Here is a 22,236-nt window from a genome sequence, read left to right as displayed (position 1 = left end):
CGGGAAATTTTCAGTATTGGTGATAGCCTCTAAAATTTTCAGCCAACTCCTTAAAGTAAACATTTCGACAATTCTGAAACTAATCAGGCAGACTGATATCTGATACCTACTTTACTGATTAGTGGTATCTACTTTACACATAACAACTGTCTGCAGTCTGTGAAAGACTCGACTCGGGTCAGGATACCGAAATTAAAAAGAAAAACACTTGCCACAAAATGCAACGCCTAAAAATACGGGCACAGAAAGCACCTTCGGATTGAGTGACCATAGACTTCTGTACAACTCTGTACTATTCGAACGGACCGCAAACCGGTGTACCGCGATAGAATTACCATCAACCATATACTACGACAATAACCCACATCAGGCTACGCGCGGAGGAAGCTCTACATAAATACCACGACTTGAGCAATGCAAGCTCACAACTCTATGTAGTCATCAGAAACCACCCCCGAAACCATCTTCGTCACACCGGCTCTTTCCGACGCCGCTCGCGCCGCGTCAGCGGGAGTGGCGCTCTCTGCGGGGGCGGCGGCGCTTGTCCACCAATTACAGGCGTCGGCAGCTACAGCGGCAGCGAACGACGCCCCGTGTCCCTCTCTCCGGGACGTGGGAGGGCCTCGTCGGCGTGCGGTCGGCGTCTCGCGACACGCGGATGAGCGGGAAGTCCGACGGCACGGCCGTTCAATTAATAGAGAGGTGTATTATTAGGGCGGCTTTTAGGGCGTATCCGCATATGTAACGGAACGAGGAGAGCATTACGGCAACTGTTTATTGCGGTTTATATTTTTCTCTTTCCGGACGGCTGTCGAAGCCGATCGGTCACCGCAACTCAATGCAGCTCCACTTGTATACATGTTTTAGAAGACATAATGACACATGCGTTTCAAATTGTTCATTTTTGGTACCATCTCAGACGAAAAATGACAACCCACTTTTGATGAATGCAATCCTACATGGATTTCTATGCAGCTAACTGAATGCAGACGTCAGCAGTCGATGGATGTCGAGGCAGTCCACTGAAAGACATTCACGTAAGAGTAGTTCTCGGATTACACGCACCTTGCCCATCTCTTGTAACGGAGAACCGCAGGTCATGCAGGGCGGACTCGTTTAATGCGATGGCTCCACATGTATTATTCAGCGCCATTTGCTACTTCCACACAAATGGGGCAATTCTGCGGCTAGAGTCCTGTGTTAAAATGATGGATGTTATGGATGCGAATATACGTGTAGCCATTGACATTTTACAATAAGTGTTTCTGGGAATGTGTGGTATATTCAACAATGATCATCCGCCCAAGGTTTTAGTAAGTTTTTGTTCGACACTCCTGACCCATCGCAGGATCAAATCAGGGCCGGTAATCCAGTGACCAAAGAAGTGCCGGTCGTAGAAAAAAAGAATTCGCCTCCTGGCCTGGCAGACCATAAGCTGATGTTAAAAAGAAACAATCTTTCCTCACGCAGAAAGGAAAAAAAGGAAAGCGGAGACAGACCTCTGTCAAGCAGTGTAAAGTGAAAATGTTTAATGTTTCAAGATGTCGCTATTGAGAATGGTAACGAAAGTCATGATCACAATGGCCACATCCCGTTTTTTTTTCCCAGCGACTCATGACAACTAAGGTCTGTGGGTGTCTGAATACATTGCTCACCGACATAGTTCGCGTTTCTGATTTTTTTTCTCATTTCCAGGACACTCGTTGATAGTTACCGGGAGCTTGTGTTCACTGGACTTTGCCAGTGTCGCAATATCTCTGGATCAGCCCCACAGGTCGATCCTAAACATTGTCCACCAGACGCTGTACACATGGGCCATCGGCATTCAGCGATATGGTATTGGGGCCAAAGCTATATAACAGAGGAATGAACCGTGCACCACGATGAATGGCAATTGGGTTTGGCTGCGACGCCAATGTAGTTTGAGAGATGGATTATTGTTCGCGGACTACTGGATTCAGCTGGTGATAGGTCAGGCAGCTTACCAACAAGTTTTCTGCTCATACGCCAATCGTTTTCAAAAGTTTGATCTGTGGTGCGTCATGCATATATGTAGATATCTAACTTACTATTCCAACAGAATCCGTCTGTCTGTGAGTGTGTGAGTGTGTGTGTCCGCCACGCCGTGTAGTGGGTTCAATTTGTTATGGCTACAGGGCAGACGGTACGGGGTAGGAGGTTGAAAGTTGCACACCTTCTAGGTGACAGAGCGGGTCAGCGCCTTTTCTAGGTTTCCACTCGATGGGGTGCACGGTTCGCGCGTGGCGCGCGCTGGAATAACGCCAATGAAATTTTGATCGATTCTTATATCTTCATTGAGAGCCGGGGTCGACAAACTTTGTGGACTAAATGCATGCCGATCGGCGGCGAGTGCCTCGCATTGGCGGATCGGCAAGTTATTAATTTGAATGAAAAGTGGCGAAAAAATGTGCTGATTTTCATTCAATGGGAACAGTTTGCGATACGAGTTTGCAAATGCACCGTGTTTGCCGCAATGCGCCACTTTAGTGACAAGGCGCCATTTTTGCCGCAAATCGCATAGTTTTGTCAAATATAGTCCGATATGGGTGCAATTTGGTGCCAAGATACATGCTCAATCGCCGGGTGAAAATGCGCCGCGTTTGTCGCAATGCGCCACATATGCCACAAAACGCCATTTCCGACAAATACGATTAAGCGTAATGGAATGGCACGAATAAGGGCAGGGCTGGGAACACTTGAAGTCTGATATTTTAGTACTGATTGGATCCAATTATTCTGTGACCTGACATGACCCGGCGGTGTTGGTAGGGGTAGGGTAGTGGTAGGGGTAGGGGTAGGGGTAGGGGTAGGGGTAGGGGTAGTGGTAGGAGTAGTAGTAGGGGTAAGGGTAGTGGTAGGGGTAGTAGTAGTGGTAGGGATAGTAGTAGGGGTAGTAGTAGGGGTAGTGGTAGGGGTAGTGGTAGGGGTAGGAGTGTGGGTAGTGGTAGGGGTAGGGGTAGATGTAGTGGTAGGGGTAGGGGTAGGGGTAGGGGTAGTGGTAGTGGTAGGGGTAGTGGTAGGGGTAGGGGTAGGGGTAGGGGTAGGGTTAGGGGTGGAGGCAAAAGCAGAACAGTGGCCCGGGCTGATCCCAGCGGACGAGAGGTGACCTATGTGACCTGGCCTGACCCAAAGTGACCGAGGCTGACCCCTTTGACCCGTCTTGACCCTGTATCACCCAAATTTCATCCAACAACGCCCTCAGAACAGTTCTTTTTTTAAATTCTCTTCACGTGTTCCGTCCATATCTATGCTTCTAGACGACACATCGACATGAATCAAACACCATTCGAAAGCAAATTGGCTGGTGCTGTATTTTTTTCTACCACGCAGCAAAGCAAGTGGCGCAGCCGCTTGTCTAACTTACTATTCCAACAGAATCCGTCTGTCTGTGAGTGTGTGAGTGTGTGTGTCCGCCACGCCGTGTAGTGGGTTCAATTTGTTACGGCTACAGGGCAGACGGTACGGGGTAGGAGGTTGAAATTTGCACACCTTATAGGTGACAGAACGGGTCAGCGCCTTTTCTAGGTTTCGACTCGCTGGGGTGCACGGTTCGCGCGTGGCGCGCGCTGGAAGAAAGCCAATGAAATTTTGATCGGTTCGTAGATCTTCATTGAGAGCCGGGGTCGACAAACTTTGTGGACTAAATGCATGCCGATCGGCGGCGAGTGCCTCGCATTGGCGGATCGGCAAGTTATTAATTTGAATGAAAAGTGGCGAAAAAATGTGTTGATTTTCGTTCAATGGAAACAGTTTGTGATAAGAGTCTACAAATGCACCGCGTTTGCCGCAATGCGCCACATCTGTCCCAAGGCGTCATTTTTGCCGCAAATCGCACAGTTTTGTCAAATATGGTGGGCAAAGGGTACAATTTGGTAGACGGATGCATGCTTAAACAACAGGTACAGATGCACCGCCTTTGTCGCACTGCGCCACATTTGCCTCAAAGCGCCATTTCCGACAAAATCGAGTAAGGGTAATGGAATGGCACGAATAGGGGCAGGGCTGGGAACACTTTAAGTCTGATGTTTTAGTACTGATTGGATCCAATTATTCTGTGACCTGACATGACCCAGCGGTGTTGGTAGGGGTAGGGGTAGGGGTAGTGGTAGGGGTAGTAGTAGGGGTAGTAGTAGGGGTAGTGGTAGGGTAGTGGTAGGGGTAGGAGTATGGGTAGGAGTTGTGGTAGGGGTAGGGGTAGGGGTAGTGGTATGGGTAGGGGTAGGGGTAGGGGCAGTGGTAGGGGTAGTGGTAGGTGTAGTGGTAGGGGTAGTGGTAGGGGTAGTGGTAGGGGTAGGGGTAGGGGTAGGGGTAGTGGTAGGGGTAGGGGTAGTGGTAGGGGTAGGGGTAGTGGTAGGGGTAGGGGTAGTGGTGGGGGCAAAAGTAGAATTGTGGCCCGGGCTGATCCCATCGGACGAGAGGTGACCTATGTGACCTGGCCTGACCCAAAGTGACCGGGGCTGACTCCCTTGGCCTTTCTAGACCCCGTGTCAACCAAATTTCATCCAACAAAACCCTCAGAACAGTTCTTTTTCAATTCTCTTCACATTTCCGTCCATATCTATGCTTCTAGACGACACATCGATTTGAAAAGAACACCATTCGAATTCCGTCCATATCTATGCTTCTAGACGACACATCGATTTGAATCGAACACCATTCGATAGCAAATTGGCTGATGCCGCAATTTTTTCCTACCACGCAGCAAAGCAAGTGGCGCAGCCGCTTGTCTAACTTACTATTCCAACATCTGTCTGTGTGTCCGCACATCGTGTAGTGGGTTCAATTAACCTCGCCTACATGGCAGACGGTATGCCGTAGGGGGTTGAAATTTGCACACCCTATAGGTGACAGAGCGGGTCAGCGCCTTTTCTAGGTTTCGACTCGCTGGGGTGCACGGTTCGCGCGTGGGGCGCGCTGGAACAACGCCAATGAAATTTTGATCGGTTCGTAGATCTTCATTGAGAGCCGGGGTCGACAAACTTTGTGAGCTAAATGCATGCCGATCGGTGGCGGGTGCCTCGCATTGGCGGATGGGCAAGTTTTAATTTGAATAAAAGGTGGCGAGAGATTGTGTAGATTTTCGTTGCATGGCAACAGTTTGTGATATAATTTACAAAATGCACCGCGTTTGCCGCAATGCGCCACAATTATCTTAGGGCGTCATTTTTGTCGCAAATCGCACAGTTTAGTCAAATATAGTCCGATATGGGAGTAATTTGGTGTCAAGATGCATGCTCAAACAACAGGTACAGATGCGCCGCATTTGCCGCAATGCGCCACATTTGCCACAAAGCGCCATTTCCGACAAAATCGAGTAAGGGCAATGGAATGGCACGAATTATTCTGTGACCTGACATGACCCAGCGGTGTTGGTAGGAGTAGGGGTAGTGGTAGGGGTAGTGGTAGGGGTAGTGGTATGGGTAGTAGTAGTGGTAGGGGTAGATGTAGTGGTAGGGGTAGGGGTAGTGGTAGGGGTAGTGGTAGGGGTAGTGGTAGGGGTAGTGGTAGGGGTAGTGGTAGGGGTAGGGGTAGTGGTAGGGTAGGGGTAGTGGTAGGGGTAGTGGTGGAGGCAAAAGTAGAACAGTGGCCCGGGCTGATCCCATCGGACGAGAGGTGACCATGTGACCTGGCCTGACCCAAAGTGACCGGGGCTGACCCCTTTGACCCGTCTTGACCCCGTATCACCCAAATTTCATCCAACAACGCCCTCAGAACAGTTCTTTTTTAAATTCTCTTCACGTTTCCGTCCATATCTATGCTTCTAGACGACACATCGACATGAATCAAACACCATTCGAAAGCAAATTGGCTGGTGCCGCAATTTTTCCTACCACGCAGCAAAGCAAGTGGCGCAGCCGCTTGTCTAACTTACTATTCCAACAGAATCCGTCTGTCTGTGAGTTTGTGTGTCCGCACATCGTGTAGTGGGTTCAATTTGTTACGGCTACAGGGCAGACGGTACGACGTAGGGGGCTGAAATTTGCACACCTTATAGGTGACAGAACGGGTCAGCGCCTTTTCTAGGTTCCGACTCGCTGGGGTGCACGGTTCGCGCGTGAGGCGCGCTGGAAGGACACCAATGAAATTTTGATCGTTTCGTAGATCTTCATTGAGAGCCGGGGTCGACAAACTTTGTGAGCTAAATGCATGCCGATCGGTGGCGGGTGCCTCGCATTGGCGGATGGGCAGGTTTTTAATTTGAATAAAAAGTGGCGAGAGAATGTGTTGATTTTCGTTCAATGGGAAGAGTTTGTGATACAAGTATAAAAACGCACCGCGTTTGCCGCAATGCGTCACATTGGTCACACGGCGTCATTTTTGCCGCAAATTGCACAACTTTATCTAATATGCTGCAATAAGGGTACAACTTGGTGCCAGGATGCATGCTCAACCAACAGGTACAGATGCGCCGCGTTTGCCGGAATGCGCAACAATTATCTCAGGGCGTCATTTTTGCCGCAAATCGCACAGTTTTGTCAAATAGGGTCCGATATGGGTGTAATTTGGTGCAAAGATGCATGCTCAATCACCGGGTGAATATGCACCGCGTTTGCCGTAACACGCCACATTTGTCACAAAGCGCTATTCCCGACAAAATCGATTAAGGGTAATGGAATGGAACGAATAGGAGCGGTCCTAGAAGATCTTTTAAATTCTGATTTTTTAAAAACATTTATTGGATCCAATTAGTATGTGACCTGACATGACCCAGTGGTAGGTAGTGGTAGTGGTAGGGGTAGTAGTAGTGCTAGGAGGTAGGGGTAGGGGTAGGGGTAGGGGTAGTGGTAGGAGTAGTAGTAGGGGTAGGGGTAGGGGTAGTGGTAGGAGTAGTAGTAGGGGTAGGGGTAGGGGTAGTGGTAGGGGTAGTAGTGGTAGGGGTAGTAGTAGGGGTAGTAGTAGGGGTAGTGGTAGGGGTAGTGGTATGGGTAGGAACATGGGTAGTAGTAGTGGTAGGGGTAGGGGTAGTGGTAGTGGTAGTGGTAGATGCAGTGGTAGGGGTAGTGGTAGGGGCAGTGGTAGGGGTAGTGGTAGGGGTAGTGGTAGGGGTAGGAGTATGGGTAGTAGTAGTGGTAGGGGTAGTGGTAGTGGTAGTGGTAGGGGTAGTGGTAGGGGTAGTGGTAGGGGAAGGGGTAGTGGTGGAGGCAAAAGTTGAACAGTGGCCCGGGCTGATCCCATCGGACGCGAGGTGACCTTTGTGACCTGGCCTCACCCAAAGTGACCGGGGCTGACCCCTTTGACCCGTCTTGACCCCGTATCAGCCAATTTCATCCAACAAAGGCCTCAGAACAGTTCTTTTTTAAATTCTCTTCACATTTCCGTCCATATCTATGCTTCTAGACGACACATCGATTTGAATCGAACATCATTCGAAAGCAAATTGGCTGGTGCCGCAATTTTTTCCTACCACGCAGCAAAGCAAGTGGCGCAGCCGCTTGTCTAACTTACTATTCCAACATCTGTCTGTGTGTCCGCACATCGTGTAGTGGGTTCAATTAACCTCGCCTACATGGCAGACGGTATGCCGTAGGGGGTTGAAATTTGCACACCCTATAGGTGACAGAGCGGGTCAGCGCCTTTTCTAGGTTCCGACTCGCTGGGGTGCACGGTTGGCGCGTGGCGCGCGCTGGAAGAACGCCAATGAAATTTTGATCGGTTCGTAGATCTTCATTGAGAGCCGGGGTCGACAAACTTTGTGGACTAAATGCATGCCGATCGGCGGTGGGTGCCTCGCATTGGCGGATGGGCAAGTTTTTAATTTGAATAAAAAGTGGCGAGAGAATGTGTGGATTTTCATTCAATGGGAACAGTTTGTGATACGAGTTTACAAAAGCACCGCGTTTGCCGCAATGCGTCACATTGGTGACAAGGCGTCATTTTTGCTGCAAACCGCACAGTTTTGTCAAATATGGTCCGATACGGGTACAATTTGGTGCCAGGATGCATACTCAGCCAACAGGTTCAGATGCGCCGCGTTTGTCGCAATGCGCCACATATGCCACAAAGCGCCATTTCCGACAAATACGATTAAGCGTACTGGAATGGCACAAATAGGAGCAGGGCTGGGAACACTTTAGGTATGGTTTTTTAATACTTATTGGATCCAATTGGTCTGTGACCTGCCATGACCAAGCGGTGTTGGTATGGGTAGGGGTTGGGGTAGGGGTAGGGGTAGGGGTAGTAGTAGGGGTAGTGGTAGGGGTAGTGGTAGGGGTAGGAGTATGGGTAGTGGTAAATGTAGTGGTAGGGGTAGGGGAAGGGGTAGTAGTAGGGGTAGTGGTAGGAGTAGTGGTAGGGGTAGTGGTAGAGGTAGGGGTAGTGGTAGGAGTAGTAGTAGGGGTAGGGGTAGTGGTAGGGGTAGGGGTAGTAGTAGGGGTAGGGGTAGTAGTAGGGGTAGTAGTAGGGGTAGTGGTAGGGGTAGTGGTAGGGGTAGTGGTAGGGGTAGGAGTATGAGTAGTGGTAAATGTAGTGGTAGGGGTAGGGGTAGGGGTAGTAGTAGGGGTAGTGGAAGGAGTAGTGGTAGGGGTAGTGGTAGAGGTAGGGGTAGTGGTAGGCGAGGGCCAGGGGTAGGGGTAGTGGTGGAGGCAAAAGTAGAACAGTGGCCCGGGCTGATCCCATCGGACGAGAGGTCCTGGCCTGACGCAAAGTGACCGGGGCTGACCCCTTTGACCCGTCCTGACCCCGTATCACCCAAATTTCATCCAACAAAGCCTTCAGAACAGTTTTTTAATTCTCTTCACATTTCCGTCCATATCTATGCTTCTAGACGACACATCGATTTGATTCGAACACCATTCGGAAGCAAATTGGCTGGTGCCGCAATTTTTTCCTACCACGCAGCAAAGCAAGTGGCGCAGCCGCTTGTCTAACTTACTATTCCAACAGAATCCGTCTGTCTGTTTGTCTGTTTGTGTGTCCGCACATCGTGTAGTGGGTTCAATTTGTTACGGCTACAGGGCAGACGGTATGCCGTAGGAGGTTGAAATTTGCACACCTTCTAGGTGACAGAACGGGTCAGCGCCTTTTCTAGGTTCCGACTCGCTGGGGTTCACGGTTCGCGCGTGGGGCGCGCTGGAAGAACGCCAATGAAATTTTGATCGGTTCGTAGATCTTCATTGAGAGCCGGGGTCGACAAACTTTGTGGACTAAATCAGTCCCACGCACAAGGGGGAAAAGCTCAAAAAATTGAGCGCTCAAAAAATTGAGCGGGCCCCATTATGAAGGAATAGGCGAAACGATGGTATTTTACAATGCCGTTAGCGTCACACTACGGCAAATATCGTATCCAAATAAGGTATCAATGGCAAGAGAGAGCAACAAGGTTTCTTCTCTAACACTCGCCGTGATAATTCATATCGGTGTTTTTGGAAAGAAAATGCCCTAAAGACGCTCAACTTTTTGAGCGCCACTTGTCGTTCGAGACCGCGATACTCAATAAATTGAGCGCCACGACAGACGACAGTCAGCTGGCGCTCAAAAAATTGAGTGCCGGCCAGCATCTACACTCAATTTTTTGAGCGTTCTCCGTGACAGGTGAAGCCGGTACTGGCTGCCATTTTTGATGTTATGTTCGTTGAAATACGTTAAACTGAGTTGAAACAGAAATGCAGTAAGTTGAATGCTACGTGGTACCTAAACTTTTCACAAACATCATGTCACATTTTCCGCTAGTAGTTTTATCGGTCGCCTTTCGGATTCGGCACACCTCAAATAATTATACAGGGCTTGAATAATCCGTATGAATACTGTATTGATATTCTCTGACTGTACTGGGAGAAGGGAATACGTGAATACAGAAAGATATCCACCCACGCTTGAATATTGGAGAATTATAGCAGGAAAAACTGTATTGCCACGGTTACAACTTACAAGGCTATTGGCCGCAAACAAACAAAAATACTATACAATGTGGGTTAGATTCACAAACATCATCAAGTGTGGAACACAGAGACGAGCAAAACAACATCACATTATCGCATGCCAGCCCGACCACATTGGAACCGGGTGACCTGCGACCGGAACCTGCGTCTTGCGTGCGTCTTGCCAGCATACATCACAAAAGCAGGAGGCAGTGTCGTACTGCTTTGATATAAACGACCTAAGCTCGGACTAAGCTAATCATTATCAAATCCTTAACATGTAAAGGACGAATGGAAACATCGAGTCTCAGACCAGCAGTAGCAACCATCACAGTAGCAACATCACAAAGAACACGCGGCATTTTCAGACAGCCGTTTTGTTATCGGGCTACAGGCGACGACGGCGTGGTTGCAGACCAGCTGCGAGGTAGCGGCGTGCCGGCAAAAGGCGCGGGCACACCTCCATGTGGCCGTGCGGACAGTGCGCGGTCGGCGTCGCATAGTGGGCGGCATCGGGCTGTCCCGGGGCCGTCGAAGCCGCACAGGTTGTCGGCGCATGTGGGCGCGCGCGGTCACCACGGCCAGCTGCTCACCGCCAGCACAGACTGCGCAGCGTCGCCGCTCCGCCGGCCATAACACGCAGACAACCCTTCTTGCAGTCGCACAACACGTCGCCAAACTCATTCACCTGCTCCACCATGTTGTTGATGTCACCTAGTCGTTCAAGTTGTGGCTCGTGCCGTCGAGCATGACCTGCCCGATCGGACACGGGTCAGCGGCTTCTGCTCCAGCGAAGCCTTCATCTTGGTGACGTCTTGCTGATCTCCACAAAGGCTGAGCAGATGATCTTACCCACAGGGACGGCCGACGTCCTCGCCAGCGACCGCTTGGTTGTGCAGACCTGCCAGAAAAAGAAAAGCTGTTTGGTGATCTCAAACGATTTTTTTCTTTATGCAGTGGAACAAAATGAAAAATATGTCATACAACAGGAACTAAAAAAAGATGCAGCCTAGGTCGTCTAAGAAATGGGTGCAACATTGATAAAATTCTTCATTGAATGAATTCTGCAAATACTTTTGATAAAATGTGTGGTGATTATAAGGAGACCACTTTACTATAAAATTCCTCAGGATTCCCTATCTGGACCTGTCAAAAAATCCTGACTGCACACCAACAATGAGCATTAAATCCGAAACCTCTACCACAGGGGTCGGCAAATGGTGGGGCATGCCCCCTTTGGGGTAATGGAGCCCTTTCGGTGGGGGTAATGAGGGATTCTGAGAAAACCTATCTTTTTTGAGTTTGTGGCTCCATTGATGAAACCATCGTGACTGTTGCATCCCAAGATTAGCCCAGGTCAAAGGCAAAGCACACATTGATTATATACCAATTTTCACGTAGCTGCTCGCCTCACCATCTCACCGCGGCTCCGTACAGTCGTACAAAAGCACCTGCAATTTTAAACCGTCGCCCGTCTGTTGGCGTTTCCTCAGCCGCTAACGTAAGGGGGAGGAGCCGATCGGACCCCCCCGGCCGTTCGGACTCTGAGATGGAGCTGTGCATAAAAAACGAACGTATTACCCGTGACTATATAGGAAGCCGCTGCTGCCCATTTTTAAGGTCCTTGGTCATTTCGTCTCATTCAGGAGGTCAAATGTCGAGAAAATTGGGACCCGCTATAACTTCTTGAAGTGAGATGATGATCTCCAGAAAAAGCTCATAAGCCAATGATCATTATGGGTCCAGAGGCCAGTTTTACCGACAGAAAAATAGCCGCCTGCCGGAATTTTTCGCCTAAAGACCGCTTCACATACGGAGCGTAAACGGTAAAGCCCTATCCACTTACATGCTCATCGCGCTTACATGCCACTTACATGCTATTCGCGTATGTGAAGCGGTTTTGAGGCAAAAACTCCGGCAGGCGGCTATTTTTCTGTTGGTAAAACTGGCACTCAGGTTTTCCCGGGCAGGTAAAGAAAGAAAAAATGATTGGCTCGAGGGTGCAATTTGGTCGTGATCCAACGGCTTTTACGTGAGCTTTTAACGAAAAACCACCCGCCGCCCCATAGGTACATGTACGAGGGTTAAATGGGATATATTAAATGCTTTGTGGAGGAAGTGTCATGTTTTAAATTTGATGCATCGGAAATGCAGAAATACCCAAAGAGTTCCAAAAAGGTATGGAATTTCAGTAAACTTGGTTGTGTCAGCAATGGGGTCTGGTAGGTGGGGGGGTAATGGCCCTGCCTGGCGCCTAAAAAGGGGGCACAACCCCGAATGACCTGCCGACCACTGCTCTACCAGGTACCTAGGGATAATTAAATTCTGATTCAGAAAATATTTCACATCATACAAATAAAAAACCTTTACTATATTGAAACTGAAAATGTGATGCCGATCCAGTGACCTAAGGGTCTCAAAGTATAATAATGAATTAATCTATTATAAACTTGGTGGTGACTGCCGACTGGCGTCTGGCGGCCTAGACCTTCAGGCTTAAAAGTGGCTTTCCTTTTCCGTTGACTTCGAACCTCCAGATGGAAATGATATAAAGGATCATTTTTATCTTATTTAATATGAGCCAGTCAGCAAATTGGCTATCCTGTTTCAGCATTCACACACACAATAGTTGACTGTCAGTCTGTCATGCTGTCAGTGTTGTGAAGTAACGAAGGAGTTGAGTTTTGTTGATTATAAATTGTGATGTTATGTAAAGGACTGGAAAATGAATGTGAAAACTATGGAAACATATTGGCAGAGTATTGTCACTTACTATCAGGACATATGGATAGAGAACACACTCAAATAAATAAGAAATGCTTAATATCAAGGTATTCAATCACTGATAGCAGTGGACTATCATATGTTTTAATGTCAATTATATGAAAGTTAAGACTGAAACTACCTTTTACCTCATCATACCTAATGAAAAATTGTGTGAAGAAAACATTCACAGCCTCTTTGAAGCACTTAGACCACTACAAAACAAAAATTTTCACGTAAATATGTTGTGTCTCCTTCCTTCAAAACATCATATCGGATGGCGCCACTTTCGTCGACAGTTACTTATCTGCACGCAAATCGAGGAAAACGTGAATTGATTGACGTTTACGTGTTTCCAAATTTAAAATCACAGCATATTCAAACTTTTTAGTGTACCTTTTAACATCTAAGTATAACTAAAACGATAAAAACTTACCTTCAACACAAGGACGACGACAACCACGCGACCGGAGACGTCGCGACGAAATAAACAAACGGCGCCGCCAAATGAAAAATATTCTCCGATATGGGTAATGTGAAATTGAGTCGCAATCATTTTGGGTAGTATGAAAAATGCTCTTTCCAAGAGAACCCTAGTAAAAAACGTGAATGGACAAAAAATAACTTTTATTTCGACATAAATATTGGCCTGTTTTTAGGTCATCCTGGTATGCCGTAAGATTTCGACCTATAAATTGGTGTTCCCCCAATCATTGAAGCTTGAGCAGTGAAAAATATGAAAGCCTAATCTGTTTTGCATCATTAGTGATTCTCCTAGGGTGTTGCCATTTCTCCCTAGGTGTTGCGAGTTGCTTTTGCAAAACGTGTTCCTGAAACGGCTCAATTTTTTGAGCCCTCAGCATTACGCCTATGGGAGCCTCTGACGTCACACGCTCAATATTTTGAGCGCTCAATAATTTGAGCTTTTCCCCCTTGTGCGTGGGACTGAAATGCATGCCGATCGGCGGCGGGTGCCTCGCATTGGCGGATGGGCAGGTTTTTAATTTGAATAAAAAGTGGCGAGAGAATGTGTTGATTTTCGTTCAATGGGAAGAGTTTGTGATACAAGTATAAAAACGCACCGCGTTTGCCGCAATGCGTCACATTGGTCACAAGGCGTCATTTTTGCCGCAAATTGCACAACTTTATCTAATATGCTGCAATAAGGGTACAACTTGGTGCCAGGATGCATGCTCAACCAACAGGTACAGATGCGCCGCGTTTGCCGGAATGCGCAACAATTATCTCAGGGCGTCATTTTTGCCGCAAATCGCACAGTTTTGTCAAATATGGTTCGATATGGGTGTAATTTGGTGCAAAGATGCATGCTCAATCACCGGGTGAATATGCACCGCGTTTGCCGTAACACGCCACATTTGTCACAAAGCGCTATTCCCGACAAAATCGATTAAGGGTAATGGAATGGAACGAATAGGAGCGGTGCTAGAAGATCTTTTAAATTCTGATTTTTAAAAAACTTTTATTGGATCCAATTAGTATGTGACCTGACATGACCCAGTGGTAGGTAGTGGTAGTGGTAGGGGTATTAGTAGTGCTAGGAGGTAGGGGTAGGGGTAGGGATAGAGGTAGGGGTAGTGGTAGGAGTAGTAGTAGGGGTAGGGGTAGGGGTAGTGGTAGGAGTAGTAGTAGGGGTAGGGGTAGGGGTAGTGGTAGGGGTAGTAGTAGGGGTAGTAGTAGGGGTAGTGGTAGGGGTAGTGGTATGGGTAGTGGTATGGGTAGGAACATGGGTAGTAGTAGTGGTAGGGGTAGGGGTAGTGGTAGTGGTAGTGGTAGATGCAGTGGTAGGGGTAGTGGTAGGGGCAGTGGTAGGGGTAGTGGTAGGGGTAGTGGTAGGGGTAGGAGTATGGGTAGTAGTAGTGGTAGGGGTAGTGGTAGTGGTAGTGGTAGGGGTAGTGGTAGGGGTAGTAGTAGGGGAAGGGGTAGTGGTGGAGGCAAAAGTTGAACAGTGGCCCGGGCTGATCCCATCGGACGCGAGGTGACCTTTGTGACCTGGCCTCACCAAAAGTGACCGGGGCTGACCCCTTTGACCCGTCTTGACCCCGTATCAGCCAATTTCATCCAACAAAGGCCTCAGAACAGTTCTTTTTTAAATTCTCTTCACATTTCCGTCCATATCTATGCTTCTAGACGACACATCGATTTGAATCGAACACCATTCGAAAGCAAATTGGCTGGTGCCGCAATTTTTTCCTACCACGCAGCAAAGCAAGTGGCGCAGCCGCTTGTCTAACTTACTATTCCAACAGAATCCGTCTGTGAGTGTGTGTGTGTGTCCGCACATCGTGTAGTGGGTTCAATTTGTTACGGCTACAGGGCAGACGGTACGGCGCAGGGGGCTGAAATTTGCACACCTTATAGGTGACAGAGCGGGTCAGCGCCTTTCCTAGGTTCCGACTCGCTTGGGTGCACGGTTCGCGCGTGGGGCGCGCCGGAAGAACGCCAACGAAATTTTGATCGGTTCTAGTATCTTCATTGAGAGCCGGGGTCGACAAACTTTGTGGACTTAATGCATGCCGATCGGCGGCGGGTGCCTCGCATCGAAGGATGGTGAAATTGATTTTGATAAATGGTGGCGAAAATATGTGTTGATTTTCGTTCAATGGAAACAGTTTGTGATACAGTTATAAAAACGCACCGCGTTTGCCGCAATGCGTCACATTGGTCACAAGGCGCCATTTTTGCCGCAAATCGCACAGTTTTGTCAAATATAGTCCGATATGGGTGCAATTTGGTGCCAAGATGCATGCTCAATCGCCGGGTGAAAATGCGCCGCGTTTATCGCAATGCGCCACATATGCCACAAAGCGCCATTTCCGACAAATACGATTAAGCGTAATGGAATGGCACGAATAGGGACAGGGCTGGGGACACTTTAAGTCTGATATTTTAGTACTGATTGGATCCAATTATTCTGTGACCTGACATGACCCGGCGCTGTTGGTAGGGGTAGGGGTAGGGGTAGTGGTAGGGGTAGTGGTAGTGGTAGTGGTAGGGGTAGGGGTAGGGGTAGGGTAGGGGTAGGGGTAGGGGTAGGAGTAGTAGTAGTGGTAGTGGTAGGGGTAGTAGTAGTGGTAGGGGTAGTAGTAGCCAGTAGGGGTAGGGGTAGTAGTAGGGGTAGTAGTAGGGGTAGTGGTAGGGGTAGTGGTAGGGGTAGGGGAAGGGGTAGTGGTGGAGACAAAAGTAGAACAGTGGCCCGGGCTGATCCCAGCGGACGAGAGGTGACCTACGTGACCTGGCCCCACCTAAAGTGACCGGAGCTGACCCCTTTGGCCCGTCTTGACCCCGTATCAGCTAAATTTCATCCAACAAAGCCTTGAGAACAGTTTTTTAATTCTCTTCACATTTCCGTCCATATCTATGCTTCTAGACGACACATCGATTTGAATCGAACACCATTCGAAAGCAAATTGACTGGTGCCGCATTTTATGACCACGCAGCAAAGCAAGTGGCGCAGCCGCTTGTCTATATTACTATTTGTGTTGACGTAGTTTCTGTCTGTTACCGAGGTCGCGACATGGTGCTACGTAGCGCGGGTTACAGGTCACACCGTTGCACCTACCGCGCTGAAGTTTGCGCAACTCATAGAACAAGGATGGACAACGTGCCTTTGAGGGGTCTCAGCTCGATCGGATCGATGGCGAGCGCGTGGCGCGTGTCCGAAAAGTGCAAATTCGCGTCATAGACTTTACATATATAAATCGGCTGGCAAAAAACGGGCGAAAATGGCTAAATTTGCCCGACACGGGTCCGGTCCCCGTGCAATATCTCGGTAACCGTGGGTCCGATCGGCACGAAGAAAAAAGCATCGTGTAGAGAATCGAACGGGCTATCGAATGGTGTGCGGTGCAGGGGATAGCACGCGCCACGTGCACCCGTGAGGGCGCTTTTGTTGTAAAAATTGACGTTTCGGACGGATTTTGGATTTTATTTTATTTTTACGTGACCGTCAGACTGAGAGTTAAAACAATGCCTATTGGCAAGGGAAATGTACCGCCTCTCATGGAAAAATTGTGGAAAGCTAATTGATCAAAAACAATATGGAAAAAATCGATGGAGAAAATGATATTTGTCCATAATGTGCCACTAAATAATTACACGGGATTTGCTGCTTAAAGGGAGATAATGAGCTTTCTTTTTTCTTAAATAAAAATTACTCGACATCTATACTATTTCTACTGTAGTTTCTATAAAATATGAAAATTTCCTAGCACATTTTCGTATGTGAAAAAGGTTTTTATTTTTGAAAAAAAAGAAGCAGTACTTGCAGTACTTGTAACACCCACCGAAATGCGTTGTCCTTCTCTATAAAAAAAGTCGCAGTATATGACGCTTTTGTTTCAAACAGCGACGCTTGGGTTTTTGTTTATGTTATCGCCTTGTCGTTGCTTGGTTGTAAGGATTCTAATTTGAATTAGAGTTAATTCGGTTTAGAATTAATTAGATTCTAATTCGGGGGTACATAGTGCCTACTCTTCTTTGTTTCCAATATTATTTTGCGCCACAAATGAACGGCAAGCGCCAGAAACGCAGCCAAATCTTGCGATTGCGACTACGAAATTCATTATTTTGGCCTCAGAGCCTGAAGCGAAAAATACAAGCATATTTATTTCAAAAACACTTCAGGTTTGTCGAACGGTGTTATGAGAATTTTGATAACAGTACTGCATAAGTTTTTCAGTGATGCCGCAAAAGTGTTGTATCTATCTTCTTTTATTGTGCAGTCGGCGGGACCGATTCAAAATTAAGTCGTTGCTACTAAAATAGCAGCATATGGCGACAGATGATGAACAGGAAAAATAGTTGCGTAAATTTAGACATAAACCACCCCCAAACCATGAATATCTTTTGAAGGCACTATAGACGACCATTAACTAACTAGATGTGATGAAGATCAAATGTAATGAATACGCTCATTTTACAAAATTACATGCAAGTACCAAAAAGTGATGTAAGTACTTATTCAACGGTCATTTTCAGCGCTCCCCGCTAACGTGACTTCAAGTTGAGATATTTGCGGCAAGGTACCGAATTGAGCAAAATGGTTTTAATTTACATTATAACTTGTTGTGTTTTGTCAGAAAATGGTCCTAACTCAGATTTTGTGGAAAAAGGTCATAATCTCCCTTTAACCTGATAGGTACGTTTGGAAATTGAAAATGCAGTCATTAGAAAGAGCATTCAATTCTCTTCAAGATCCAATCATCACGTTTGCATGACAAGCAACAGTATTCTTAAAAATATAAATGTTTCAAACCTCTGCAAAACCAATTTTAGCGAAAATTATCTACGCCTTTCATTTATCATAAAACTACGCACTTAAATTATAAAGCACATTTGACAGGTTCTGAAGTAGAAAGCATGCTTATCAGACACGGGCACCTCGATGCGATGGATATTCTTTCCAGACCAAATCGTTTAGACATCAAAAAGCAATCGACCGAAATGGATAGATAACCCAACCGACACAAGAAACCAAACACCCGCCGATCGAAAAGGGGTAAATACCCCTTTTCGCGTTGCGGAGCACGCGGGTCACCCTAGTACCTACCTACTTGACAGATCAAATGAATCCTGCTGTATGACAGCATCATCGAAAATGTTTAAAATTGACCTAGGCCACTGTGCAGGAATGTACAGTCTACTCAAACGTACGGACTGTTTGTACTACGTTGGATTCCTTGTGGCACGAGAGATCCATCGTTTGTTAAACCACGGAGCGCCAATGCAACTGTTATCCATTTCGATTTAATCCATATGTGTGCGTCCAAGTCCATCCAAATAAAGTCCACCAGCACAAGAAGGTCACACTACCGTAAGCGCCATGCATGTAGTCTTGCAGGGGATATGAATATCCGCTCTCTCCAGCCTTCTGCCGACCTCCAGCTCTCTGTCCAGACCCCTGTACCCAACAAAAACCACACGACCCGTCGCGGACGCACCTTTTGTTCCTGCGCGGCGACTTGAAGTGTCTGTCGGGCCGAGGGACGGTCGGGACGGGCCCACCGGCCGTCTCAGCCGTCTCGGCGTCAGGCAGAGGAGGCCGCCTTGCCTCGGCCCCAGCAGCCGCCGCCGGACCCGAAGGCACCTCCTCGTCCTCGCTGGTGCTGCCACCTGTCGACTGGAACAGGAACCAGAGGTTAGACAAGGCGACACTGGGACAGACCGACTCTATGTAAACGAAACGCATCTGCTATTGCAAGATTACAATGAAATGAGTATAATTACTATACCATGTGAGCGATTCAAAAATCATGCGGCAGCACTGATTAAGTCAGTCAGCTTTTGCCATATACCTTCACCCTACAGATGTGAGCTGCATAGAGTTGATAGTCAAGCTCCGTTTTACATTGCGCGGGGGCTACCGCCCAGCACTCACGCTCATCTCCGTGGATGGCATGTGGACGACCCCAGAGCTGCGCCGCTTCTCTCGCAGCTTCCTCCTGTCCCGGTCCCGCTGCTGCTTCCCCTTGTTCGGGTGGCTCGGCCTGCGAACACATAGGAATGGCGCATTTAACAAATATGGGCACGGTCCAGGTAGGATGCATAGTCGGAAGAATGTAGTTCATACGCAAAAGTCAGGGGATATAGCAAGTTGTAAGCACAACAACACGACAAGACAAAGACTAGGTTCACTCGATCGTACACTTCTCCACCTTACTGTAATACATAGTTAATAACACTGTAATACGTACATATACGGTGAAAATAAAGCACAAAGTTCACTACCGCTTTAAACCAAAAATGTTTTCATTTGGCACAATAGCATCGTTCATGTTGTTCATGTGCAAGTAATCACTGATTTAAAAACGCCAGTGTCAGATGACACACAAATGAATGGGAAAACGGGAGTCTAGTCTCATCCATAACCATGGGTAGTCCCTTTATCATCGCTGACTGTTTGGTATGGCACGCCGCCCTTTCCGACGGAGGTCCCCCTTTCGCTCACCTGACGGGCCGCTTGTCTTTGGCTCGGGCGGCCGGTTTGGGGCTGGCGTCATGGTCTCCCGAGTAGCCCGATATGTCCAGCGGCCGCGGCTCGCCGGCATCTTCCGCTTCGGCCACCGGGTCGGCCGCTGGAGGCGAAGAGGGAAAAGGGTTAGACAGAAGGATCGGATAGCTAGAGGCGAAGAGGGAAGGATTAGACAGCACGGTTAGACGGCTGGAGGCAGGGAGGCGAACGGGTTAGAAAGCAGGGTCAGACGGTTGGGGGCGGAGAGGGGGAAGAGTTAGACAGCGGGCCAGATGGCTGGGGGCAGAGAGGGTAAGGGTTAGACGGCAGGGTCAGACGGCTAGAGGCAGGGAGGGGAGAGGTAAGACAACAGGGTCGGCCGCTGGAGGCAGAGAGGGGAACGGGTTAGACAGCAGGGTCGGACGGGACGGGCAGACGGCATGGAGCATGCAAGCTCGACCATTGAGTTCAGAGGGGTATAGGGATTCAGCCGTATGACACTGGTCACACAGGCCCTTCAAGAAAGTGACCATGAATAACTTCGACACTTGCCTTATATAAAAGACATTTTCAATCATTTAAACGATTAACTCCAAGTACGTACAAACATTCAGCTACCCGGACTGGAGAAATTGTAGATCCGGATGCGTGGAAAGTTTAACCAGGTAGTTATGAAAAAACTCCATCCGCTACCTAAATAATCAACAAAACATCTGAACAACGTCTATCAACAGTATATCCTCGAGTCTGTACAGGGTCAAATACGGGGAAACGGCAGTATCTGACAGAATTCCACACCGCCCTGTTACCAACAGGAAAAGCTGCAGCCTATACCGGTAGGTATGTAAATTACCAAGGCCATCACTGTCACGGCGAACCGAGCTTGGCGAGCCGTTTTGGCCAGGGCACAACAGATACAGCAGCAGGTGAACTATGCATCGCAAGAAGTCTACAACAATCGCGGGCCAACTGTCTTGATATCAAATATGTACATGTGTAGAAAAGAATATCATATAGTAAAACCTTCAGGCTTAATGTGACTCAACACCCGGTCTTTAGCGACATCCGAAGTTCAAACCGCTACAAACCGCTACATATCGAACCGAAAAACTTATTCAAGCCAGCAGACGCTAACGCCAGTTATTCCGTAGAGTTCAAAACACGCACAACTCAATTTGTCGAAGAACATGCGAGCACATATTCACAGACCCAAACACGAATGCGGTTTGAGTCTTCCTCTTCTGCTACTCTCACCGTAATAAAGTAGTGTTTCGACCATTGCCTAACACTTGTTCTGCCTGTACTTCATCACCTATCCTTCTCCATCGTATCTTCCTTCTCCTTCTCAACAGTTCATCTCGCCTCTGTCTTCACATCTCCCCTCTACCATAGCATCTCCCCTTCCGGCATCCTATCTTCCTATTCATTATCTCATCTTCCCTCTCCCATCCCATCTCTGATCTCTCTCTCCACCTCCCTATCTTCCCAACCCCCACTCACCGAGTCGGGTAGCGGCCGTGGTCAGGTGCTGTCCCCTGACATCCCTGCCGCGCGCCATCCGGATCCGGGAGCGACGCGAGGTGCGCTCAAAGTCGTTCTCCATGTCCTCCTGGCTGACAGAGCTGGACGCCATCGCCGCCGACGACATCAGGGGCGGCACGTGACGTCACTCAGGGCCGCGCGTGTGACGTCACTTGCAGCAGGGTGTGATGTCACTTGGTGTGCGTCACCTGCAGTTTGTCAGAGTCAGTACATCAGTCAGATTTTATCAGAGTATCCTTGTCAGAACCGGTGCACCAGAGTGCCAAAAATACAACTTCTAAGCAGTGCTGAGAAAAATTCTTGAGCTAAGCTAGAGACATTCCAGGATAATATTCCAAGCTGATTCAAGAGTATATAGAGCTTCAACTTTTGATAACAAATGATTCATTTGATTTATTCTTATATCAGCAGATGGCTTACATATCATAATGGTGGCCTCAGGCTCTGAAGGCAATACATCTGTCAATGCTGAGTGGTACCTACTTACCACTGCCAGGATCTATATTGCTATTCAAAACATCAATGCTAAGCAGTCTGGCTAGATTTATTTGTATTTTTTTTTATTATTAGATTTATTACCTATTTTATTTGTACCTACCCAACAGCTTATTACTAGGATGACCCGCGTGCTCCGCAACACGAAGAAGGGTTATTTTTGACCCGTGGGTATTGGATTGGTCTGTGTCAATTTGGTTGGCATCCATTTCGTTCAATTGCTTTTTGACGGCCAAGCATTTTGTAATAAAACAAAAAAGATACATCGCATCAAGGTGCCTGTGTCGTATTATCAGGCGTTCTACTTAAGAATGATTCAAAAACTGACGTGAAGTCTTTTGAGGGCCATCAATGAATTTTGCTAAAAATGACTGTAGTGGTTTGAGTCTTGAGACATTTGTATTTTAAGAATATTGTTGCTTGTCATGCAAAAATGATGAGTGTATCTTGGACAAAATTGAATGCTCTTTTCAACTGTACCATTTTCAATTGCCAACATATCAGGTTATGCAGCAAAACCCGTGTAACTAATAAAGTGGCACATCATCAACAAACACCATTTTCTCCAGCGATTTGTACCACCTTCG

At 47.8% G+C, this 22,236-nt stretch overlaps 1 protein-coding gene across 5 annotated transcripts in view; it reads right to left on the bottom strand.

Moving 5' to 3' along the window:
* Positions 1-22,236, bottom strand: part of LOC122367102 (PRKC apoptosis WT1 regulator protein-like) — a 42,358-nt gene that overhangs the window by 19,907 nt on the left and 215 nt on the right. For 3 of the 5 annotated variants that reach the window (XM_043339910.1, XM_043339913.1, XM_043339911.1), the window contains exons 2-5: positions 21,113-21,342; positions 19,610-19,736; positions 19,040-19,148; positions 18,603-18,781 (exon numbers count right to left, since the gene is read on the bottom strand). In XM_043339910.1, coding sequence (XP_043195845.1) covers positions 18,603-18,781; positions 19,040-19,148; positions 19,610-19,736; positions 21,113-21,260 — 563 coding nt within the window. In that variant the 5' untranslated portion in view covers positions 21,261-21,342. Of the gene's footprint in view, positions 1-18,602; positions 18,782-19,039; positions 19,149-19,609; positions 19,737-21,112; positions 21,343-21,641; positions 21,699-22,129; positions 22,203-22,236 lie in introns of those variants that run through there. The other 2 variants (XM_043339912.1, XM_043339914.1) reach the window with 2 other exon arrangements.

This window comes from Amphibalanus amphitrite, unplaced genomic scaffold (genome assembly GCF_019059575.1).
Source record: "Amphibalanus amphitrite isolate SeventyFive unplaced genomic scaffold, NRLGWU_Aamphi_draft 000850F_arrow, whole genome shotgun sequence".
NCBI classification, from domain to species: Eukaryota; Metazoa; Arthropoda; class Thecostraca; order Balanomorpha; family Balanidae; genus Amphibalanus; species Amphibalanus amphitrite.
This window is presented reverse-complemented; position numbering and strand designations above follow the sequence as displayed.